This window comes from Dermacentor albipictus, unplaced genomic scaffold (assembly GCF_038994185.2).
Source record: "Dermacentor albipictus isolate Rhodes 1998 colony unplaced genomic scaffold, USDA_Dalb.pri_finalv2 scaffold_19, whole genome shotgun sequence".
Classification (NCBI taxonomy): Eukaryota; Metazoa; Arthropoda; class Arachnida; order Ixodida; family Ixodidae; genus Dermacentor; species Dermacentor albipictus.
In genome coordinates, this window is record NW_027225573.1 from 2,140,507 (window position 1) to 2,159,781 (window position 19,275).

The window sequence follows — 19,275 nt, forward strand, 5'->3', positions numbered from 1 at the left end:
ATTTGCTAGAAGGCAAGGCTAGAAATAGTTTTTCGAAGACTCAGTGCACTGTACGTACTTTCAGCCGCTGTAATGATTCAGGATTGGTGTCATTCGGTCATTGTTCTATCTTTACTTATTGCTTATGGTTTGGAAGGCGCAGGTGCCGTGTTACTGGTTCGGTAATGTTTCTCGATGTGATGTTAATAATTTTATTTTTTACATAATCACTTATGAATTTGTAAATTCTGCTAAATTTATTTTGCACTCTTGAGTTTGAAACATGTTTTGAATTTTAGTTTTAGCTTGCAAAAAGGACATTATTATATTTCTCCTACATTGATGTTCTCGCTCGTGACAAAATGTTTAGCTTCAAATAGTCTTATGTAACATAAGTAAACCTCTCATTGGTCAGCATAATCTTTACAGAATGCACTCTTATGACTGTGAGTACCATTTTCAGTGAATGGGGCCAGGCGTTAGTGGACCAGAAGAGTATTTACAAGCATGAACGAGTGTCTACTACATTTGCAGTGCTATCTGGCAATCAAATTTTTCTCTAGAACTTTGACTCCAATAAAAATTAATTGCACAATTGTTCTGCTACAGCGACAACTTAGTTTCGTGTTAGATGACGGTTCATTTTATTCTGAGGTTGTGGCGCAAAGAAACAAGGACTAAAGAAACTTGGGAAGACGGTAGGTGCAGTAAAGCAGAGTTAACAGAACATCATTAACAAGCACTATATCTTTTTTCTATGGTTCTCCATTCTTGGCACAAAACACTGAGGTTGAGTCAGCTTTTCATAGGAAGGTCCATGTGGCAATGCAATAGTTGTCAATTAGCTAACTAGGATGCAGCCTTGGTGATCTGCGTAACTTACGGCATATATAGCAGAATTTAAAAAAAATGTGAGGTTTAGCATCCTCATACCATGCAGTAAGTCCCGAGTGTTCCAGACTCATTTCAACCATTTGGCGCACTTTAATGTGCACCTAAATCTAATTATATGAGCATTTTCACATTGCACTACTTTAGGAACATGCGTGCTGCAGCTGGGAATCCAAACTGCCATGGAGGGGACAACGCGGGTCTTGAATTCTGCGGGTCCAAGGAAGCATGATGACTTGCTTAGTTTTTAACAAAGGAGGCTATTCAGTACGGTACTTGAAAAATTATTTCCAAGTAACACTGACCGTGGATCCAGTATCCACCAGCATGGTAATTGGCACACCATTCCAGCTTATTGTGCACAACATGGACTTTGGGCCCGATCGACCATTGCGTAGTTGAACATTTAACGTTACACAGCATCTACTTCGGCGGACTCTTCATTAATGCCACCATCCAGTGCATATATAGTATGTTTCTTGGTAGGCTTTTCGCTGCTTGCTGGGCACACCGTGGACAGATGTCCGTGCCTCCTGCAGTTGTGGCATACTGTTCACAGGTGATGGCAGTTGGCAGCTATGTGCGAGTACCTGCTGCAATGGGCACAAGGCAAACTGGTGTCTGTGGACTTCCTAACAGGCTTTGCTACTCTAGACAATCCCAGCGCCGTCCATTCGAAGTTGGCATACTATGCACTCTGCACTTTGTTGCATCTATGTCGTGCGTGAACGACAGCTTGCTCAGCTGACAGGACAAAGTTTTCTTTATGCTTCAAGGACAACATGCCGCCTGGTAATAGGTGGTGCCATATATCTTCATCTCAAGCTCCGCACACTATTCGGTCCAGTATCATTCGCTCCCGCAAGGTGTCAGAGTTGCAGCTCTTGCCAAAGTGGCGTTAATCTGCAGTGAACTCTCGCTATGCTTTGCCTTCCTTTTTAACGCGCATGAAAAGATGCTAACTAGTAAATATCTGATTTACTTTAGATGCTTAATGGCTTTGCAAGTGCTCGACGATGACCCCAGCTAGTTCATATTCTATGGATGGCATTGCCCTTGAAGAAACTTGACCACACTATTCAGGCCGCCAGCCAGCCACGTTGTCTCACCCAGCCACTAATTTTATGTCCTTCAATATGCACTGCCATGTGAATGTGGTAGGTTTCCCAGGTACCATCCATTTCAATGAATTTTGGAGCACAGTCAGGAGCCAAGAGAGAGTCATTAGGAGAGGGGTGACACATAGCCAGTCATACAGATCCCATCTCCATTACTGATATGTCATGAGCCACATAGTGAGTGAACAACAGAAGAAAGGACGTGTCTATTAGGGTGTGATTTTTATACGTTTATGCTACAATGTCAGTGCCAATATCACGGATGGAAGGCATGAAGATAATGTTGGGGATGCTACACAGCGGCTAGGCTAGTGACCCTGCATATGGCTTCTGTAGGGATCTAGAGTTGTGCAAAGGTCCGCGATCTTAAGCTCCAATATTGGGCCAGAAAAACGCTCCTCACAAGCGCTGGAGCTTGAGCTGCTTGAGCTGCTTGCACTGTCAGCAGCGCACTTTTAAAGCGAGTCGCTTTCTCTGCCTCTTTTGCCCATTTTCATGGTCGATCGGTGGCCGATAGTCTGTAGTCGGACTTGGGAAGGAAAACATTTGTTTGTAAGCTCGCTTGTTTGTTCAGTCTCTTTGCTTATATTCACAATCACTGTATTTTTGCACTATTTTGTTTCTTCTTGTCTTTTGGGGGTGTTGTGAGGAGCACTGTATCTCTCATGTCAGATTAACGTGCATGGTTTTTAGGCTAAATGTGATTACTGAAAATGCAACACCTACTGAACGCATATGTTGGCGCAAAGTAACAGCATCTGCAAGCATTCTCGATTTCCAGGCTATGCGTTCAGTACAATATCAAACTTTCAGAGAATGGCTGTGTCATTAAGCATGTGCATCATGGCCTATGACAGCTAAACAGCATGCATGTGCTTGAATTCAAAAACAGTGCTCTTGTGTCTAGTACAGCTTAGCTGTTGCGTTTAAGTATGAAAACTCCGTTTGATTCAGGTGTATGTTGTAATGAAATACATGCACTCGTCCGTTGGCCTACTCCACTATGTCGATACCAGGGTGGAAGTTGATACTAATGGTTCTAGCATAGCTTACGTATTGGCCTCGAGCTCCACCACTGAAAAAGCTGGCGCCACCGTCGCCGTGATGTGCTATTAGGGATCACGTGGACATAGCGGCCGCGCCGGCTTCTTCGGGAGTGCCGAAGCGAGCTGAAAACGAGTTTAAATTCCCTCGTACGCTACGGTCCTCATTTAGTGGCGAGATTTTCCCGCTTCGAGTGTCTCCTTTACAACGCTTGAAAGCACTATAATTTGCTGCCTTTGAAGGTGCGCAACATGGTAGGCTACTGCTTGGTGCCGCACTGCTGGACGTACGCAACGGAGCCCGGTGTCAGCCTTGTTCACACGTAGCCGCAGGACAAGAAGCTGCGTGAAGCTTGGCTCGTGAAACATAAAACCGGCAAACAGTCATCGGCTACAACTCGGGTATGCAGCAAGCACAGACGCGAGGAAGATTTCTGCTGCGGCGCCGGGTCTGCGATGTTCGGAGACACTCGCCCGAGTCCGCTGCCCGACTAATGTCATGACGGTTTGGTCTATGAACTTGTCGATGCTATAGATACTGGCAAGTTCACTGTAGTGGAAAGGGAGTGGTAAGAAGCACATTAAAAAAAAGCATGGCATATGGTCATGTTTGTGTTATGAATTATTACACTGGATTACAAAAAAGAAGCAGCGGGAAATCGCACGCTGAGAACACCGATAAACATACAGTGGGACGCAACTCGAGAAACAATATTGAAACGTCCAAGAATTTAGAAGAAGAAAACAGATTGAATCGTCGCGACGGCACATCACAGTCCCCGTAGGCATCGAAGTCTCTACAATGAAATTATTTTTGAACAGCTCTGATAGCGCCCACGTAACATTGGTTGCTTTTATACTGTCAAATGCTCATATTCTGCGGCCTAAAGCTCATGGCACGGTGTGAAAACGCGCACGCAGCGAAAGCGAAACTGTACGCGGACAAGCATGCAGACGCGCAATCAGTCGCTGCGAATCTGTGCGATCGCTGCATTGAGGCTTCATTCTATTATGCTCCATTTAGTTATACAAACACTATAAGCGCATATTTCACATAGTTTGCTCTCAGCGTTTCAAGAAGCCAGTTCGGGAGACTACATCGCGGCGACCGCGCGCAGTGGCGTTCACTGTACGTGTCCGGTAAAGATATAGCGTCTGTAAACGATTACGTGCTTTCAGTTTGCCCAAGATTATTATTTAGACAGTAAAAAACTTCTGTCGTTTCGAAAGTACTTACAGAAATGTCCGGGAGAGCTCGCGCGTGGCGTTTCCAGTGATCGCTGACAGCAAAACCTATGAGGAGCGCACCGCGTGATCCCTCATACTACGCCAGCGAGGAGCTTCCAATAGATGGCGACTCCGTAACTCCTCGCCGCCAATATGCATAAAATACCACGCTGCGTCTAGACATCACCTGCATTACGACCCTTGTGCAATCATGAGATGCAAATGCTTAGATCAAAAGACAGAAGCAGCTTCATTCTTGCAATTGGTGGTGCCCGTGAAGTTTCCTGTGTGGCACCGCGTAAAACAGTTTGCTTTTATTTTGGTTAAGACAGTTCAGCTTCCTACTACATACATACTCCTACATACTGCTATAGCTGTCAACACATCACACCACAGTGACTTCGCAACTCAAGCAGTTCTGCACAGTAAAATGCTTGTGACCACCAGCACTGAGGAAGAAGCATACAACACCACCATGGAGGAAGGAAACTAACAGTAAGTGACGTCAACAGCGCTTGATCAGCCGGTGCTTCTGCAATTGTGGGGTCATCTCCAATGAGTTGGCTTCTCTGAAGTTAACTCATGACGGCGCTAGGAAAATGGTGGTGCTCAGTTGCACCTTGGTGGAGCGAGAGGCATGTGGAGTAACCATGCAAACCTTGGCTCCATGCGGAAGCCATATACAGGAACACTAGCTAGGTGCCATGCAAATGCCATCTGTTTAGTATGAGTGAACTGGCTGGGTAAAAGGGTCTATACAGCCAGAGTGTCATGGTACTATTACGGCTATATGAAGATACCCACATTTGTAAACAGCAGCATTGTTCACGTTCTTGTAGAGCACAAGTGAGCATATTCCCTTTTCGAAAGATAAATTGAGAGGTGACTAACACTCCTCTCCCTCTCCCACCGGGCTCGGTGGCTGCGCCACAACGGTGTCACGTAACATGCTGGCTTTCACCATGCAGATGATCACCGCCGTTGTTTGCCACGTGCTGCTGCCTCCACTGCAGATGGCTTACATCGCGGGACCAACGGAGCATGCGCCATCACTATGCCGATACCCCAACCAGATCGACATCTCACCTACCTTGCCTTTGCTGAAGAAACCTAGGCCGCCTCTCGGGTACTGGACCCTCCAACCAGCGTGGGACCACACATTGAAAGTGACACTATCGAGTCCGTCTACTATAAAGGAGCAGCAACCATCGCGACTGCCTTGTGGGCTCGGTGGCTGCGCCACAACGGTGTCACGTAACATGCTGGCTTTCACCATGCAGGTCAGTGCAAAATACAGTCTTTTCAGTAAGAAATGTAGCAATTACTGTTTGGTGCAGCTCCCGAGCCCTCAGTGCTGCCTCGCTATGCTTAGTGAATGTGTGCATGCTATCCAGTCATTGCTGTTGCTCTCAGGCGATGTCGAAACCAATCCGGGGCCTAGTATAGCTGACGTTTTCGCTGAGCTGCAGAAGCTGACAGTTGGACAAAGCACGCTAATCACTGAGGTACAAGGTCTAAAGAATCAACTTTCGTGCACCGATGCAACACTAACAGATTTAAGTAAGCGAATTATGGAACTGGAACAACACTACCAGGCACTGATACCCCTGCGAAGCGAATTAGAAGCTGTGTACGCTACTACTTCTGAAACTGGTCGCCTGGTATCTAGCCTAGAGAGCCGCATAGAGGATGCTGACAACCGTTCACGCAGAAGCAACCTAATATTGTATGGCATTCCTGACCCCAACCCTCCTGAAACCTTTGCGCAATCGGAAAAACTATTTATTGACAACATTCAAGAGCACATGAACATAAGCCTCGACCCAAAAGAAATTGTGCGTGCACACCGGCTAGGACGGTATTCGCCAGGCTGTAACCGCCCCATCATTGCCAAGTTTGCATTCTATAAAACAAAAGAATTGGTCTTGTCTAATGGTCGCAAGTTAAAGGGGAGTAACTGCAGTATTGGCGAGGACTTTTCACCCGCTGTTCGAAATGCCCGCAAACATCTTGTTCTTTTCAACAAAAGCAAAGCAACACCTTTCAAGCTACGTTTCAAAACACTTGTCATAGGATCCAAACGCTACGAATATGATGAATCATCTAAAACCGTAAAGGAGATTCACTAGCAATCAAAGTGCAATAGAGGTTCGCTTAACCCTCGCCACATCACCACAACAAATAATCTTTCTTTATCTGCTATTTTCACTAACGCCCGTAGTTTTCTTCCCAAACGCGAAGACATATCAAGTCTCGTTTCTTCATCAGGCAGTAATTTACTTATTTTAACAGAAACATGGTTAACATCGGAGATCAGTGATAATGAGGTATTATCCGACTTGCCAAACTTCGAAGTTCATCACTGTGACCGCCAAGGAAGGCGAGGAGGGGGGGTTCTTATAGCGTTTAGCAAGGAATTGCCCTGTACACCAATCGCGCCTCCTACTGGCCTTGAGATAGCCTAGCTACTTATCCGCTCTTTCCCACAGGCTGTCCTGCTGGGTGTTTGTTACCGACCACCTGTTAACAGCCCTGATTTCCCTGGAAAATTAAACAGCATTTTATGCCAGGTTACTGCCGCACATCCTAACGCTTATTCGGTGACTTTAACTTTCCTGGTATTGACTGGCATGACCCATCTTCAGCAGCATCAACTAACACTGAAGCTAGAGACTTCACCGATGTCTGTTTGAACTTTAATCTTTCACAGCTTGTTTCTGAACCAACACGTGTATCGCTTGGCTGTGCGAACATCTTAGATCTTATACTAACTAATTACCCCGACAGCTTATCATCATTAACCTTCCTTCCTGCTATCAGCGACCACAAAGTTCTTCACGCTACCTTTTTCTTTTCCGCCCCACCACGTGCAACAGATCACAAAGCTATCAGCCTGTACGATAAAGGAAACTTCGAAGCGATTAATGACGAACTGACTGCCTTTCTATCACACTTTCAATCAAGATTTTACGAGCGAACCACTCGTACAAATTGGACGCTGTTTAAAACTAAAATTATTGAATTAGCTGACAAACATATACCGAAAATTACCTTCCGTCCAAACCGTCAGAACCCATGGTTCACTAACCATGTAAAGTGAGTAGAAAATAAGAAAAGACTTTTTCGATCTGCCAAGCAAAGTACAAATCCTAACTTATGGGAAAAGTATTATTCTGCCGAGGAAATGTACTTATCCGCTGTTTGCAGCGCCAAGCATACATTTTTTAACATCGATCTAGTGAAAATACTTAGAGACAACCCCAAGAAATTCTGGGAAGTAATAAACCCCCCTCAAACTCGCGCCATAACTCTCGCTGACGATTCTGGAGATATCATGACTGATACCGACTGCACCATTTCGTTCAACGATGCCTTCGCCTCAGTTTTTACTAAAGATACTAGTTCTCCCCCATACCATTAATGTCTAGCAACATAGTATCCGTAATGCCGGCCATCGCGTTCTCTGTAGATGGTACAGTCGCCGACCGTTTATTCGGACCTCACGGGTACTGCGAAAATGTCCGAATAAACAGGTGTCCGAAAAAAGCAGATTAAGAAAAAAAAATTAAATCCTTTATTTCCATGCACTTTTCGGGCTCGGCAGTAGGCTTGGAAGAAATCGTGAATGCGCCGTTGCACGCTGTTCTGTTTACGCGCAATCAGATAAGCCTGAATCTCGGAGAGGGTCGTACAGGCTGAAAAGCACAGTCACTGCTTGTACACGTTCCGCATGCGACGGCAGCGTAGCACATGGTACGTCATCTTCCGACTCAAAGTCATTGTCCAGCAGTGCAGCTGAAACCTGACAAATGACCTCACCGTTGTCGAGGTCTGCGCATGTCAGTGCAGCAGTGTCAGCACCTGTGAAACTGTCAAATGAGACGGTGTCCAGAATTGCATTGCAACCACTGCGCAGGTCTCGGCAGAACATTTTCCGCGTCAGTAGGGAGCACATCGGAAGGCGACTTGTCTTAGGCCTCCCGGCACCCGCTTGCCGGCATTCCCCAGCGCAGTCTGCGCGGGCACTGTCAGCGCCATAAGACCCTTGACGCGATGTTTACGTATGCCGCGTTGGATCACCGAAACCTCGACACAGCACACAAAGCAAACACCACCATGCCGACACCAGTCGCACAAACGAAAAACGCGGCCTGCTCGCAGCATCTTGCGCGAAGAAACAAATCAGCTGCTGGATTGTCTTGACGTGGCTTACTAAGCTGAAACCGGAACTGCTGCAGAGCCACTCTAACCAGGCAGAAACGATGATGATGAGCGGGGATTTCCAGTAGCGCCACTTCGTGGGGCAGCAAGGAAGCTCCGTTCAAAACAAAAAATGGCGTTCAGCAAGTCGAACCATGCACCGGTCAGAGTCGGTGCATGGTGCTCTCGACCGAGTTGGCTCAAGGAGTGTCCGAAAAAATCAGACGAGAGGTTGCAAGGTGTCCGAACTTTCGGCAGTTGTTATACGTTATGGTCTATGGGGAGAATGGCGGTGCCGCGAAGCTGACCGAATAATCGGGCATGTCCGAATTTTTTGGAGTCCGAAAAATCGGTCGGCGACTGTATCTCCAAAATAATTGATAACCTCAAACTATCTTCATCCACCGGTGTCAATGGTATTAACTCGAAACTGTTAAAAAAATACTAAGCATATCTCAGCCGCATTTTTTGTGTCTCTTATTTTCTCAGTCACTTTTAGCAGGTTACATCCCTTATGAGTGGAAAGTAGGAAAGATCATTCCTATCTACAAGGGAGGCAATAGGAATAACCCACTAAATTATCGCCCCATCTCCTTAATTCACACATGGCAAGAAATTCTGAAAAAGCGCCATCTAGGGCGTCCAATACATCAATATCACTGGCACGGGAGCAATCTGGGACAATTCTTTCTTGTTTTTCAATCTGTGGAGCAAAATTCACTTCCAACGTAAGGCATACCATTTTGTGATCCGATATACTTTCGAAAACCTGAATTTGTGGGTTGCGGCAGACTACCGCAGTATATGCAAGGAAAAAGGTCCAGAATTGGTAGTGTATTGTTTTGAATACGGGTCGGTTCTTTGACAAACTGTGAAATGTTGTGCAGCACTACTATATCTACGAAAGGTTCAGAAGCACTTGAGAGGGGCTCAGGGAAATCATTATTCCAGTTTACAGAAGGAACATTAAAATCACCCACAAGTAGCATACTGCACTGCTTATTCTTATAGGTGCACAAGAACTTGTTAAGAGTTTCAAAGAAGGTGGTGTCGCAATTTGGAGGCTGACAGAACCCTCCCATGATTAAATTACACTCGTCAAAAAAAAACTTTCACAACAACACATTCAATTCCTGTAATATCAGGCATCCTAGCAACACTCAATGTTTCTTGGAAGAGAATTGCAACGCTGCCACCACGGGAATCCCTGTCATGTCTGTAGATTCTCTAACTGCAAGGTGTTATTTCAGAGTCGGTGATATCACTATGCAACCAGGTTTCTGTTATTATTACATGGGGTTTGTAGGCAGTTACAATACTCTCTAATTTTTCGGCGATTTTGTTTGCTATGCTCCAAGCATTTATGTTTAGACGCTGAAACATTTTTTTTTCTTTTTTAACACAGGAACGGGGTCATTGCAGTCCTTTAGGGTTTTTTAGACGGAAGGTGACAGGTATGCGTTTCATCTGAGCGCTGTCCCATCGATACGTTTGATTGTCAACCTTTATCTTGTCGTACTGAAGCCTTACTTTGGCCCCTGCTTTCCTATCGTCAGCTGTGCTATCCCAGAGGTGCTTCCTTATCTGCTGCGTCTCTGCTGAAAAATCTTCCGAAATCGATGTGCGCCACAATGCAGTCATGGTCACTAATACCAGGAATTATGGCATTATTAGAAACAAGCAATGGCTGGTACGAAAAAAGCAGGTCTAAGACAGAAGAGCTATTCGGACCACACCTAGTAGGTTGAGTAACAAACTGATAAATATCATTGGTAACTATTGCCTTGCGGAATGCTATAGACAGAGCGGAAGAATGAACAAGGACAGGCTTATTGTGAACCCACCTCACGTCAGGCATATTGAAACCACCGCCAATAAGATAGTCATTATTTTAGATAGTCATGTATTCAATTGGACATTTCGGGTAGGAGACTGCCCTGCACGACTATAGCCACTCCACCTGACAAATGGCTGGAATATTCACGATCCCTTCGGACAACGGTGAAACCTTCGAGAATTTGACTATTTTTGGGCCGAGATTTGTTTCCCGAAGACACACTGCAACTGGTGAAAAGATGTTGATGTCTTTGATGTCACCTAGGTTGTGTACGAGACCACTAATATTCCAATGGATAATAAAAGCCATTTTGAAATTGAAAGGTTAGAAATGGCAGTACAAAAGAATAAGAGATAAGATGTTCAGGTGACAAATTTAAAGAAGGCTAATACAAAGGAGCGATAACCTTTAGGTTATCACTTTCTTATTTAGCAGGGTTATTGTAACTTTCTCCCTTTTTCCGCGCTCGAGTGAGCGCTTGTCCTTCGGTGTCGATGACACCGGGGTTTTTCCGTCGACCTCCATTGCTCTCTCTGAGGCACTGGAGGACCGAGAGCTGGGCGCTCACACACGTGTCTCAGGCCTTCAAGTTCACTTCATTTTAGGGCCCTGCAGGACTGGTGTCTGCAGTCGGGTGCTCGCGTGCGCCGCAACCACAGTTGAGGTGGCTGTATGGACGGCTACAATTGTGATGAGCAGGAGGAGGCCTGGAATCGGCATCGGAACGAGATTAAGAGGAAATGCATCACCCAGGAAACAGACGGAGAGTGCGCCGAATGACTGGCTTAACACCATAACATAGCTAGACAACCAGACTAACCTGGACTTGCAATCAAGATTAACCAAGGCTAACCATACTATGCTAACCATACTATACGTATATCCTGGCATAGCCAAGCTAAGCCACTGCCAATTTTTTCGTTAACAGCTAGTGCAATTACTTCTTTATCTTTTTTCCAGCAAGGGCAAGACCGTGAGTAAGCTGGATAATCTCCTTTGCAGTTAACACAATGTGGGGAAGAGGCGCAATTGTCAGATTGGTGATCATTGGAGCTGCATTTAGCACAAGTTGTTCGTCCTCAGCATGCATGTGAAGCATGTCCAAACCTTTGGCGTTTGAAACATCGTCTGGGGTTTGGGATATATGTTCTGATATTGACTTTTACATAACCTGCATCCAGATAGGTAGGCATCACGCTAGTTCCAAAGGTGAGTATATAATGTTTGGTCGGGATTTCTTGGTTGTTTCTGCAGATGACTATTCTTTGTACTTTGGTAACGTTTTGTTCCTGGAAACCTTCCAGCAGTTCCTCGTCGCTTAAGCCAAGAAAGTGTTCCCCAGATATCACTCCCCTGCTTGTATTAAGTGTTCTGCGGGCTGAAATTGTCACTGTCGCATCACCAATACTGGTAAGTTCCGAGACCTTGTCTGCTTCATCTTTATCATTTAGTTCTGGGAGGAGATCCCCGCTAGACATTTTTGAAGCTTTGTATGTCGGTCCGATTTTGTCTTTCGGGCACTTGGCTACCAGAAATGGGGAGAGCTTTCTTACTGGCATGTTGCTTTCGCTGTGGACTACATAGTACTTGGGGAAAGATGGAGCGTTGCTCTGAAAGGAGAATTCGAACAGCGCTTCGGTGCGGCATCTTTTCAGACGACGATCATAGACGACAGAAGTTTGCACTTCCATAAGAAAATGTGTATGTTCGGCAACAGTGCCGACCACCCACCGCAAAGCCCAACAAGGGGACGCGGCAGAGCTTGTGTACAAGCCTGCACGACGCCAGCCGTACGCCGTCACTATAACCAAAAATGGTGTACCCAAGGTAGGATAGCCACACAAGGTTAACCCTTGTCGTCGTGGAGAAAGGAAGTAAATGGAAGAGAGAAGAAGACAGGAAAGGTCAAAAAGTGAGAGATAAAGATGAAGGTTTGAGGAGTGAGAGACAGGAAGAGGCGACTGCTAATTTCCCCCAGGTGGGTCATTCTGGAGGTGCCGTCTATGTGAAGCAGAGGCCAAAGGGATGTGTTGCCTCCACCGGGGGGCCTTAAAAGTCCAAACACCCGGCATCGGCTCAACACCCGGGATTCCCCTTTCCCTGGACACGGCTAAGCCACACACGGCTACACACAGGAGGGTCCAACCCTCATGTGCTCAGGTAAGTGGTGTCGCAAAGCACGAAACGCCTGCCGACGCAGACACCCCTGCGGGGTAAACACTGATTGTACTGAATCAGAATATGTTAAGCTTCAAGCAGAAACGTTACATTTACGCACCGTTCAGCAAAGAAAACAATATTAGAAAATGTATTTCTCGTCACAAGACCCTCATTTACATATACATCATGATTCTGTCATGTTTTCATGACCAAGTGACTTCTACTTATTATTACAAAAACAGTTTAACTGTTTAATTTTTCTTTTGGTAAGCAGGCCTTGCAGCAGCCTATTCATTCTCACTGGAGCCTTCCACGTCATAGGTTTGCATTGACAGAATGCACCCATTGATATACTTCTCTTTTCAAAGGACTTTCGACACTGCTCATCAAGGTTGACGACTGGGCGTGTTGGTATAGCATATTGGAGGTTGGATTGCGCCACATTTTGATGAGACACACAGAAGAGACACACACCACAGAGCGCTCTGTGGTGTGTGTCTCTTCTGTGTGTATCGTCAAACTGTTGCGCATTCCAACCTCCAAACTGCTCATCAACCTCTAAGTAGAGAAAGAAAGCATATGTAAAGAAAGAGAAAGAAAACATTTAATGTCTTGAAGCTGAACATGAGGCTTTGATTTAAACCGTGGTTAAATGCTCCGGATCAAACACGGACTTTTTTGATGTACACTGAAGCATGTTACAAAAGCGTTTTTTTGTTACAAGAGCATCTTCATTACAGAGGTCAGGTCAGGTCAGTTTATTTCCTTAAAGGCCCCTTTATCAGGGGTGTTACATAAGGGGTGGGGTACATCTTGTAACAAAAAATTCAACATGATAACAAACGAAACATTTGAAAAGTGATACATACTTTGTACAAACAAGTGCTTACTCGTGTCAAATTGTCAATTAGAATAAAGAAGCAACAGTAAATTTGGACGAAGAGAAGAAACAGTGGTAATGGACAAATCATTTTAGTAACTTGTGTAACATATGAAGAAAGGTAGATACATTGCATACAATCAAAAAAGTACAGTAGGTGATGAATTTGTACAAAATGGTAATTAATTTTACAAAATAGAAGCAACCTCAGCAATGAACACATGGTGATTATTTGTATATACAACATGGTTGGGAAGGGCATTCCAATCAGTTGCTGTTCGCGAAAAAAAAGAAGCAGAGAAGGTAGTTGTATGTGAGCGTGGTTTTAAAACTTGGAGTGGATGACGAGCGCGTTGCGATATTCTTGCGGGTGGAATGATGTATGGCTCACGATTAAGGGAACTGTAGAAAAACTTATGAAAGAGAGCAACGCTGGCTATCTTACGGCGGTGCGAGAGAGACTGTAACTCAGATTTCTCTTTTAAAGATGATATGCTTACGTCATATGAATAGGATAAATGAATGTATCTTACCGCACGATTTTGGAAGCGCTCAAGTGCGTTAACGAGATATTTTTGATATGGGTTCCAAATTGGTGACGCATATTCGACTTTAGGCCTGATAAGCGATTTGTACGCCGCAAGTCTGACATCCTGAGGCGCATGACGCAAGTGGCGCCTCATAAATCCGAGTGTTTTGTTCGCCGATGATACTATGGTGTTGATATGCGTGCCCCAGTTAAGATCACAGGAAATTATGATGCCTAGGTACTTGAATGATTTTACTGTTTCAATATGATTGTTGGCTATTGTGTAAGAAGGTAAGAAGGGTGTACGACTACGGGTAAATGACATATGTTTACATTTTTTGGGATTAAGAGTCATTAGCCAATGGGCACACCAAGACTGTACATGGTTGAGATTTTGTTGCAAAATGTCTCCATCAGTGTCATTGTTAATGGTATGATAAAGCACGAAGTCATCAGCGAACATCGGAATTTTGCAAGTTACATGAAGGGGTAAGTCATTGATGTATATTAAAAATAGAAGTGGTCCAAGAACAGACCCCTGAGGGACACCTGATGATACCGGAAGGTTGACGGAGGACTGGTCGTTGATAGTAACGAATTGCTCACGGTTAGTGAGGAACGTTTCTAGCCATTTTAATACATCCATGTCTAAATTCAAGAAAGAAAGTTTATGTAATAAGTGACGGTGAGGGACTTTGTCAAAAGCTTTTTCGTAGTCGAGGAAGATAGCATCAGTTTGTTTATTACAGTCAAGATTCGTATGAAGGTCATGAAGGAAAAGAGCTAGCTGGGTCTCGCAAGAAAAGCCCTTACGAAACCCATGCTGAGCAGGATGAAAAAAATTGTTGGCATCTAAATGGTCCATGATGAGTGAGTAAATGACGTGCTCCATTATCTTACATGGAAGACTTGTTAAACGAACAGTGTATTAATGAAATATGGGGCTACTCCAAGTTCCTAGGTCTGAAGTGTATCCGTCATATTGTACCTGTCAGTCAAAAAGTGATGCGGAAATGCAATCCTTGGGTAACAAAAGAAATAGTACAAATAGAGGAGAAACTGAAAAAGGCAAGAAAACAACTCAAGCAGCACCCAACTGTTCTCGCAAGCGATCGGCTTCTTAGCTTGCATGCATTATTAGCTGATAAAATAAAAGAAAAGCAAAAGAATACTATAAAAAAAAAACACTGAAAAATTTTCTCGTCTCATCCCCAGGAAAGTTCTGGCAACACTTATTGCTAAAAAAGAAAGCTGCACCCAAACTCTGTATCGGTGATATCTTTTTAACCGGCAGTGCCGAAACCGCAGATGTGTTCATCCAATATTTCTGCTCAGTGTTTACGCATGACGACGGTATCAGCCCACAGTTCCCTAGTTATGAACACATTCTGCTGATAGGTGATGCCACAATTACTGAGGAAGGTGTGTTAGCACTTATGCTTAACCTCGACGCTAAAAAATCGCCCACAGCTGATGGAATCCCGAATGCATTTCTTTCCCAGTACGCCAAATGGTGTTCAAAGTATTTAACCTTAATATTCGAGAAATAGCTGTCATCCGCGGAAATTCCAACCGACCAGAAGTACGCGAAAGTCATCCCCATACCAAAAACAGCAAATCCGTCTCTCTTCACATCATACAGGCCAATATCTTTACTATGCACATGCGCAAAAACCCTCGAACACTTAATTTTCAAGCACATTTCTGCCTTTCTTAACAGCAACGCAATAATTGATGCAAGACAACATGGTTTCCGGCGAGTTTTTTCTACTGTAACTCAGCTCGTAGAAACAGTTCACGACTTAGCGACAGCTTTAGATAGACAAGGCCAAATAGACTTAATATTACTCGATTTTGAAAAAGCATTTGACCGCGTCTCTCACTCCAAACTACTTAAACTAAAACCCATTTTAAAGAATGACGCCTTAGTTGACTGAATTACAGCATACCTTTCATTACGGAAACAAAGTGTTTAGGTCAATGATGCAGCTTCCACACCCGCAACTGCATATGCAGGCATTCCACAGCGATCAGTGTTAGGGCTGCTCCTCTTTCCTATCTTTATCAACGACGTCATCAGTGACATACACGTCACGATAAAGCTTTTTGCAGATGACTGCATTTTGTACAACGAAATACGCAATTCAAAAGATCAGGAAGCTTTAAACACCTCGCTGTCTACAATACAAACATGGTGCTCGAAATGGCAGATGACTATTAAGAGGAAGCTTTAGCTCGGGCCCAACTCCGACGCGGCCTATTCAAATACATGTAAAAACGCAAAAACGTTTTTCTGAGATAACCCCTGGACCGATTTTGATGAAATTTGTTGCATTTGAGAGAGTAAGATAAATTCTAGTGACTGTTGGAAGCAGAATTTTGATTTAGGGCTTGCATTTTGTTAGAAAGATTTTCAAAAATTCAGAAGTTTGAAAAAAATAGAAGCATAAAGTTTACAAACTAATAGCTCTGCATCAAGAACAGATATCGCAGTTCTGTAAACGGCATCCATTAGATCATTCAAAGCGGACAAATATTATATGTCATTTTACATCTTAAGTAAATTTGTTACATTGTTTACGAGGGTTCTGCAAAAGTTGTAATTACATATTATTACATTTTTTGAGGTTAAAGTGTAACATATCAATTTTCTCCGCTTTAGATGTGCTATCAGATACAATTTACAGAATTGCGATATTATTTTTTCTTGTTGAGTTACAGAGTTGTAAACTTGATAGTTTCGTTTTCTGAAAATTTGCAATTTTTGTCAATTTTTTATAAAATATTGAAGGCCTAACTCAAAAATTCAAAACCAACAGTCACTCGATTTTAAGTTTTTCTTTTAAATGCAGCAAACCTAGTCAAATTTAGTGCAGCGGTTGCCGAGAAAAACGAATTCTCCTTTTACATGTATTTAGATAGGAGCACTCGAGCTAAAGCTTCCTCTTAACCTCAAAAGGCCTGCTGCAATGACCATTACTCGCAAAAGAATCCCTTAACCCCTACATATAGCATTAACAACCAGTCTTTATCAGTCATGTCTACGTACAAATACTTGGGAGTAGTAATAACATCAGATCTTTGGTGGAATGAACATGTAACATACATATATAATAAAGCTATGAAGAAACTAGGCTTTTTAAGGCGATCAATAGGAAACGCTTCACCTGAAATAAAACTCTTAGCATATAAAGCGTTCATCCGACCCATTCTAGAATACGCTGCGATTGTTTGGGATCTGCACACACAAACGAACATCACTGAAATTGAGAAAGTCCAAAGAAAATCAGCCAGGTTTATTTTCAATTCGTACAACTGGCGCACATCCCCATCATCTCTTCTAGAAGCTGCAGAACTGGAAAACCTTGCAATAAGGCATTACCGGGACAGAATGAAATTTTTCTTCTTACTGTACAACAATCAATTAGGAATAGATAAAACATCATATATTCTACTGGCTAGTCACCACTGCAGGCGCTTTTATCACAACAAAAAGGTTGGAGATTTTTCCTGCAGGACCAACACATTCAAAAATTATTTTTTCCCACGCACGATTTCCGAAGGGAACGCACTACCTGCCACAACTGTCGACTGTCCAACGGTTTCATCCTTTCTTTCTGCACTTTGTGAATAAACCATAGCATTCATCCCTAGTTTTTACCAGTCAAATCATTATTGTGAAAAGGTTTCTCTTATGTTGTTGGTTATGCAGGTTCTTGTTCAGTGTCTGTTATCTTGCTTGATTTTATTTCATACACTTTTTTTTTTCAAATGCCTACTCCTACTTAAAGCCTGGTAACAAGGCTGGCACTACTTGTAAAATAAATAAATAAAATAAATAAATAAATGTTCAGATCATCCCCTTCTCATGCGCACATGCTCACCCAAGGAAGGTATATTTTCTTGAGAAAGGCAATTAGGTATGTTTCACAATCTAGTGATCTTGCCATATTCCTGCAGGAATTCAGTCACTTAGCTCAGTCCGCAGATTGCAATACCCTATGGGATACATTTTCCTTCACACTAAAGCAGTTGGTTGACACAAATGTTCCATGTAAACATCTGTCTGTCAAAAAAAAAAAAACTTAGTGATAAGCCTTGAGTTATCCAGGAGGTCAAGTGATTGATAAATAAGAGACATCGTCTTCTGAATGCTTAAAGAAAGCAGTGTAACCCATCTGTATTTGTAGTGCTAAAGTCCCTTGGAAAAGATATATAAGTGAAAAAAGGTTGCTAAGGAAAAATACTTAGCATTTGGCCCAAAGTTACAATATAACCCGAAAGAAATGTGGAAGTGTTTAAAAACAATCAGCAGAGAATCATTTGGCATCCTGACCTTAAAAAACGGTAGTGTACTTCTTACTGATGACTTTGATAAAGGTTCTTGCTTCAGTCTTTATTTCCAGTCTTGTTTCACAACTCCCTGTCATAATGAATTACTGCGTATTCCCGACAATGTGTTCAAACCTATGCCGGAACGGGTCGTGACACACGGTTGTATACTTACGTTACTTGACAATATAAATGCTTCTTCTGCAAGTGGTCCTGATGGTATACCTTCTTTTGTGTTAAAGGCTTGTTCTGACATAATCGCCCACTAAATTAATTGAATTATGGGGTTTTACGTGCCAAAACCACTTTCTGATTATGAGGCACGCCGTAGTGGGGGACTCCGGAAATTTTGACCACCTCCAGTTCTTTAACGTGCACCTAAATACAAGTACACGGGTGTTTTCGCATTACGCCCCCATCAAAATGCGGCCTCATGCTCAGCAGCCCAACACCATAGCCACTGAGCAACCACGGCGGGTATAATCGCCCACTATCTGGTTATTATGTGTGAGAAATCGTTAAGTAGTTCTTGTTTACCTTAGGAGTGGAAAGTTGCAAACGTGGTACCAATCCATAAAAGTGGCCCCAAAAATGTTGTCTCCAACTACAGGCCAATTTCTCTAACGAGCGTGTGTAGTAAAACACTGGAGCACATAGTATACAGTGCCATAATAACACATTTAGAAAACAATTTTTTTAGCAAATATCAGCATGGTTTTAGGCTTGGTCGTTCTCGTTCAACATAGCTCCTAGAATTCAGCCACAATCTTTTTCATTCATTTGATCTCGGTGTACAGACAGACTGTATATTTCTAGATTTCAGAAATGAATTTGATTCTGTTCCCCATGTTTTGCTGTTATATAAGTTATCATCCCTCGGTATGTCGCCTTCATTGCTTGATTGGATTAAGTGTTATCTACAAGAATGTATGCAACGTGTTGTAATTAATGGCTCACAATGATTTTATTGCTGTTACTTTAGGAGTTCCCCATGGATCTGTTTTGGGGCCATTGCTGTTTGTGATATACATCAATGATATTGCTCAGGTTGTGTCATGCAAAATGCGTCTGTATGCGGA

At 43.4% G+C, this 19,275-nt stretch overlaps 1 protein-coding gene and 1 long non-coding RNA gene across 2 annotated transcripts in view; one reads left to right on the top strand and one right to left on the bottom strand.

Moving 5' to 3' along the window:
- Window positions 1-19,275, bottom strand: part of LOC139052174 (uncharacterized) — a 78,568-nt gene that overhangs the window by 702 nt on the left and 58,591 nt on the right. The gene's annotated exons all lie outside the window — the stretch shown is intronic.
- LOC139052171 (uncharacterized) overlaps window positions 1-19,275 on the top strand; it is a 75,819-nt gene that overhangs the window by 529 nt on the left and 56,015 nt on the right. Inside the window, exon 2 of the mRNA XM_070529252.1 lies at window positions 5,227-5,538. Within this exon, the coding sequence (XP_070385353.1) occupies window positions 5,227-5,538 (312 nt within the window). The remainder of the gene's footprint in view (window positions 1-5,226; window positions 5,539-19,275) is intronic.